This window comes from Austrofundulus limnaeus, unplaced genomic scaffold (genome assembly GCF_001266775.1).
Source record: "Austrofundulus limnaeus strain Quisiro unplaced genomic scaffold, Austrofundulus_limnaeus-1.0 Scaffold215, whole genome shotgun sequence".
NCBI lineage: Eukaryota > Metazoa > Chordata > Actinopteri > Cyprinodontiformes > Rivulidae > Austrofundulus > Austrofundulus limnaeus.
Window position 1 is genome coordinate 934,137 of NW_013952617.1, and position 6,607 is coordinate 940,743.

The 6,607-nt window shown below is 40.5% G+C and overlaps 1 protein-coding gene across 2 annotated transcripts in view; it reads left to right on the forward strand.

Annotated features, from left to right (window-relative positions):
* Window positions 1–6,607, forward strand: part of baiap2l1a (BAR/IMD domain containing adaptor protein 2 like 1a) — a gene marked incomplete at its 5' end in the record, with an annotated part of 37,548 nt that overhangs the window by 20,181 nt on the left and 10,760 nt on the right. The window contains 4 exon segments of one of the 2 annotated variants that reach the window (XM_014019298.1): window positions 2,670–2,822; window positions 2,909–3,052; window positions 5,743–5,869; window positions 6,094–6,322. In XM_014019298.1, the coding sequence (XP_013874752.1) occupies window positions 2,670–2,822; window positions 2,909–3,052; window positions 5,743–5,869; window positions 6,094–6,322 (653 nt within the window). 2 annotated transcript variants of the gene reach the window in all.

The following is a 6,607-nucleotide window of genomic DNA, read 5'->3' on the forward strand; positions in this document are numbered from 1 at the left end:
GTATTTTGGTTTATTAAAAATTCGGTTTGACTACTTTTGTTTTCAGTTCTAAAATTCAGATTTTTGTGCCGCACATCCTGGTCCTTGAGAAAGCCAGCCAGAGTAATCAAACACAGATCTACAGATTTACATTTGAGTTGATGCAATCCACAGTAAAAGTGTCAAAAACAGTTATTTTATTGCAGTGATTAATTTTATTTATATGTAGAAAATGTTACATTTGCATCACATCATGGATCACATTTTGATCAGATGCTGTTGCTGACTGATCTATGACGGGATGTAAATGTAACATTTTCTACATATAAATAAAATTAATCACTGCAATAAAATAACTGTTTTTGACACTTTTATGTGGATTGCATCAACTCTGTTTCATACAGAAGGGAAGCTTCACCAAAGTCAAACATAAATCTTTGGATCTGTGTTTGATTACTGTGGCTGGCTTTCTCGAGGACAAGTATGTGTGACACAAAAATTTGAATTTTGGAACTGAAATTGAATTCTAGAACTGAAAGTGAAAGTAGTCAAACTAATTTTTAATGGACCAAAATACAATTTCAAAGCAAATTAATTCAAATTCAGAACTTTAAATTCATTTTCAGATCATTAAATTCAGTTTCAATTTAGTGAAATTTATTTTCAAACCAATGCATTCAATTTCAAATTATGCACATTCWGATTCAGTCTGAACAATTCAAATTCAACTCCTGCTGGCACAAGATTTATCCCGTACTCCTTTCAGATTAGATTTTTTTTACCCTTTATACTCAAAACGCATTTTTTACGCATAAATACGGTACATCAAATGAATTGATGGTTCGCGACTGGTCCAAGATGATTGAAACTACAGTAYTCTGAGGGGAAATTTATCGGTGAACAAACTTTTCTAACATGTTAAAAATTCAAGCAACAAGCTTCTGCAGCCTCTGCAGCTGACTTTGAGACCAGCTGTCAAGCGTAACTTTTTACAAGCTGATGTAACTGACCAGAACTGTGCTSTCATAAGACCTAATCTCAGGCATCACATTGCAAACATATCTGTGTCATTGCTCCGAAWGCAAGGGTACACAAACACAACTTTGAATCGTTCCTGGTGCATGTTTACACTGCTGCGCCTGAAAGGGTTTGTGGTCCTTGCTATATTGGTTAAGGTCTATGCTTCCTCGTGTTACACTTTTTATAGTGTTTACAGCTTTGAACAAGGATTTGCTTTGTATAATCAGTGCTGTGACAAAAAGGAGGGACTGAAAAGCCTCCTGTCTTTTAATTTATTGACTGTTTTCACAGCCTGGCTGGGATGTGATGAATGATGGGTAAGAGCTGCTTGTTCACAGAGAATGACACAAATCCTTTAACTGAAAGGGCAAGAAGGGTTTTAGTTTTTAGACTGGATGCCGGTGTCTGGACGTTGGTGTAGTGTTGTTGTTTTTGTTTGTTTGTTTGTTCTTGCAGTCTAAAGGCACTTAAAAGAAGCACCTGTACAAGAAACCTTTGTATCTTAGGTGGAGCTTTATAACCTGGTTCTGAAATTAGAGAAACCAGARCCCTACCTATCTCAGACCTTTTCCATTATCTGATAAAATGACAGAAGTGGACCACAAGCTGCTTTCTAATAATCCAGTGCTGGGTTTGAGTAAACTGTCAGTAATAAGCCTCTCCGCCTCTTCTGCCGCTCGCCGAGAGTTTGGCTCATTGTTCGTCGTGAAAGTGGGAAATAAAGAGCCTTGATTCTGCATCTGAGAAAATGAGACCAGCCGGATGGTAATGGTCTTTCACRGAGGGCTTAGAGTACCAGCTGCTTTTCTGTTACCATGGCAACCCAGGGGGAATTGAGCAAGGCRAGGGTCGGAAAGAAGGGGGACGTCGGGAAGTAATTTTTAAGTGTTTGGGGCTGCTTGAGTCAGGCCCGCCGGTCCTTCTTTGCCATTAAAATCAATCCTCCGTGGGGTAAAGTGTGTCTTTCAGCTCATTCATTTACTTTTCCACCAAACTAAGATTGATCCGGGAACAGCGACGGACGCTAACAAACTTCTCGTGACGTGCAGAGACTTTGATTGCAAAGCTCGTCAGTGGCGCCGTTTCCTAATTTACACCAAATTTAGTTTTTACTAAAAAAAATACATCTGTCCTCCTGTCGGGTGTCAAAACAGCTGAAAACGCAGTCACGACAATAACAAACTGCAGGTGTTTTGCAGATCAGAGCAATAAAATCAAAGATCAAAGTACTTTTTTATTGAGGCTGATAAGAGTGGAGCATTAAGTCACTGGATATAAAATCATGTAAACAAGTTAGTGATCTAAAAAAGTGTGAATAAAGCCTGACTTTAGACGTTCAATGATCCACTGAATAACAGGAAACAGATGAACAATTAGAGGAAAAATATACACTATTACATGGTAAAAGTACAAAAACAGTCAAAGTACACCAGTTTAACTGAAATAAAAAATACTAACTTTGAAAAGACGAACTATTTGTAGCATATAGGCTAAGAAAAAAATGCAATTTTAATAAATGTGATACAAACAAAACTGAATTAAAAGATCTTGCTCTATTTGAAAAATCACAATAACTCATGTTCACATTGTGTGAATAAGCAGAAAATCYGTGTAATCCATCACATATGTTTCTGACATTGATTTCTGTTGTCCTCGTTCCCTGTCCGCAGTATTTGGAGACCATCTCGTCCCGACAGATGGACATGCAGAAGTTTATCGCAGACGGCTGCAGAGAGGCCTTCCTGGAAGAGAAGAGACGCTTCTGTTTCCTGGCAGACAAACACTGCATGTTCTCCTACCAACTTAGCAACTTCCACGAAAAAGTAAGCAAGGACCGAGTCGAGCGTCCCTGCTCTCAGCCTCCTTTACGTCCGTCTCTCCTAACTTTTCATGTCTTGTAAATTTTCAGGCCAAAGACATCCTGAGCTCAAGGCTGCCCTCCTGGCAGGAAAAATGCAGCGACATCGACAACGTACCAGACTCGGTGGCAAACTTGATAGACGGTCTGTCCACCATCCCGGAACAATACTCGCCAGCTGAACACTACAACAGAGTAAGTTGGTTTTAATGATTGTTTCCTTACAGTTTTGAAAGCAACACATGAACTGGGAGAAAAATGAAAGGATATTTTGTTGTTCTGTTAATCTTTTTATGTTTTTGTTTACAACTAAAACACCTTGTCAAAAGATTGAATGCCAAGTTTTTTAACACTGTGCATAGTGTTTAAGAAAACATCTATATGAATACCATAACCAAAGTATCTGTCACCTTTAGCTGTTATTAAAATGCTGTTTTTATGTTTAAATAGAAAATAAACTTATCTTCTCATCACTTCCTCTTCTAAACGCCTTGATATTGGCCTGTCTCTTTAAGAACCACCTTCCGCTTCTGTCCTGCCCATTTCGTGTGTGTGTGTGTGTGTGTGTGGGGGGGGGGGGGGGGGKSGCGCACGAGCTATGATGCAGTTTATTTGGCATCTGAAAATACATTTCCTCAAAGGTATTTTGAATCTGAAAAGAGYTTCACTGAGTGAGAAGTAGTGTTAGGAGCTCAGCAGATAGTATCACTTCCACTTTCAGTTTCTCTCGTTGTTTGCTTTGTTACTGCCGGGAGCCTGCAGGAGTCGTGGGCGGGGTGTGTTCGGCTTAAAGACACATCCCAGAGGAGGCTATTGTCCCAAAAGGACACAACCAAGATATGTTCCTGGTCCCCACCTGTCGTTTTGCTCCTCAGCATGGCTTCCTAAAAATGCTGCAGGATTTCTCAAACATGCATGAATGAGTCAAAGCAAGGCTTTGGGCATGTTTTTATGAGAGTATAACATTATAACATGGTATAAAACTCAAAAAAGTTGATTTTGCATTATATTGCCCCTTTAATTGTGAAACTGCAACTCCAGTTCTGACAAAGTTGAGAGGTTGTGTAAAATGTTGATAAAAACAAAACAAGCAATTTTCGGGTATCTATACTTTATTTACAGTGAAACTTAGTAAATATTTACCATACTTTATTTTTATTTATTTATTTACTTTTGGTGGGGAGGGGGGTTCATTTTGAACTGGTAATTCATAATATGTCTGCGAATGTGAATATGTCCTTATGATGGACTGAACACCTGTCCAGGGCGTCCCCTGCACATTGACTGCTGGATATRGACACCAGCTCCCAGTGATCCGGAGAGGAAAAGCGAGAAAAGAAAATGCCCACTTAGCAAAATTTGTCCGGCCCAGTTCTGGCCCACACAATGCACTAACACTCGGCCCAAATAACACTAAGAATGATGGCCCTTCGGTGGCCCTAATGTGGTTTGTTAGAGGTGGTCCATGCATGGGCCAGCACCACATAAAGCAAACCACAACCAGGCCAGACCTGGCCCAAATCTGGTTGATAAATCACTTTTTCTGGCAGCAGTCAGTCAGCAAAGCCAGCTTGACACCAGATCTGGCCCACACCGGTCTGTGTGGGTGGATTGATGAATGAATTTAATGGCAGTGACACATAGAAAAAAAGATAGGTATAATCTGTGTTTCCCACTGTGAAACGTCTCCTCTTTTAACATCAGTCTGTACAGCCGGTTCAGATGTTATCAGTCCATTAAATGGACATTATTAGCAGTTAYCAGTCCCATAGAATGGCTTCAGACTGTCCCGACTGTGCTCCCTAATGGGTTAAAAGTGCCATATGCATTGGAATGCAACAATCCGCTACCGTCGGAGTCCGGTCTACTTTATCGTAACCCAGGTCATTTTCTCTGAAATTAACCTTAGTGGCTTTATGCCTCCATACTAACCAGCTGACAGTCTGAAGCCATTCTATGGGAYTGATAACGGCAAATAACGTCCATTTAATGGATGATAACATCCGAATCAGGGGTCTGTAAATGTCCAGGGACTGAAGAGACCTGTTGCTGGAGTTTTCAACACCCACTTTAAAGTATGCTGTTGTAATGGACGCAGTGTGTGATTTGTCTTGTGTCTTAAAGGGGGAGCATTATGGATCAAAGCACAAGGTTCAAATCCATACCACTATCAAGTAACTGTGTTGTTATGAAAAGGCTAAACGCCTTGAAATTGGCCTCAGTCTCTTTAAGATCCTCTTACCCTTTCTGACACTCCCACTTCAGCACATCTTCACAACAATGCTTCAGGGAGGAGTGCTCTGTGAGGCGGGAGCTCAGCTTTAGACTGAGCTACAGGGAGGAGCTTTGCATAAATAGGCGGTGCTTTGCAAGCGTTTAGACAGCTCCACGTGGCTTCCACTGGAGATGCAAAGCTTTATTAAACTCTCATGAATGAGTCAAAGCAATGCTCTGTATGATTTTGTTGAGAGAATGACTTTATAAAAGTCGATTTTGCATAGTACCACCCCTTTAATGAAAGAGGCTATACCTGAAAAAGTCATCATCTGGATCCAAGCATATGTTGTTCTAAAATCCACATATAATTGTACAACAAAGATGATTCTTGTGAGGTTTTATCTTGGCTGTAGTAGTTGATCATACTGTATCTACTGTATCAAACAGAGAAGTTTGTGTATAGTTGTAAAAAATCTACAATTCAGTTAGGACAGTCAGGAATAATTAGCTCGCTATCTGTTGTTCAAACTCTGTCTCCTGTTGTTGTTATCCCAGGATTACAGTAGGAGGAAGTTTTGTTTACATTATGACATATTAAATTAGTTATCAGAAGTTATTTTGTCAAATCTTTCACAATTTTAATCCATTAATTTCTGCTGCTTCCTCAGAACAGTATGGGAACAGTGAAGCCACCTCCAGCGCCTCCAGTCAAGGCCCAGATCAGTCCGCTGGCCAGTATGTTTAACCCAGAGCCTCGATCTTCGCTGACCTCCTCCTCCTCAGACCACAACTCAGGTACTGAAGGCTGCCCTGAATTCCACGATTACATTCATAGATTCCTCACCTTTTTAATGAGGTGCATCACTCAGCCATGATTCAGCAAACCTAATTGGGCTGGCGGACGTATTTCCATCAGTGAAAGCGTCGTCATCTGAATCTGTGTAATTTTTTAATGTGTATTAATTGTTCTTCTTGACAGGTAAATGACATAATTACATATATTTCTCTGTGTGGTAAAGATGTGTTTCTTCCAGATCAGGGCAGTGTTGGAGAGGACAGTTTGTCCAGGTCCACATCGCAGTCATCTGGTCTCAACATGATTAAGAGGCGCAGGGTCAGGACCATCTTTCCACACACAGCGGGCAACAACAGCACGCTCCTCAGCTTTGATGACGGTGACATCATCACCCTGCTCGTCCATGAGGAGAAGGACGGYTGGCTGTACGGAGAGTTGGAGAAAACACAGCAGTGAGTGTTGACATGCTGCATTTCCAATTTATTCTGCTGCTTTTCTTAGTTTCTTTTGGATAAAACATATCTGGGGAAAAAAGTTTTTTTGTGCGTGTTGACCCATCTTTATTGGTGCAGGTGTGTCTGCTTTATCATCTGCATGACTGCAGTAGGGTTGGGCATAATCGTATCGTGTGAAATTAATCGTCAGAAAAACATTAATTGATTACTTTTTGGCACTTGACGATTAATATGATTAATGCCACCAGGCAGACTGACTTGCTGCTCCTCTCTGCTTCAAAT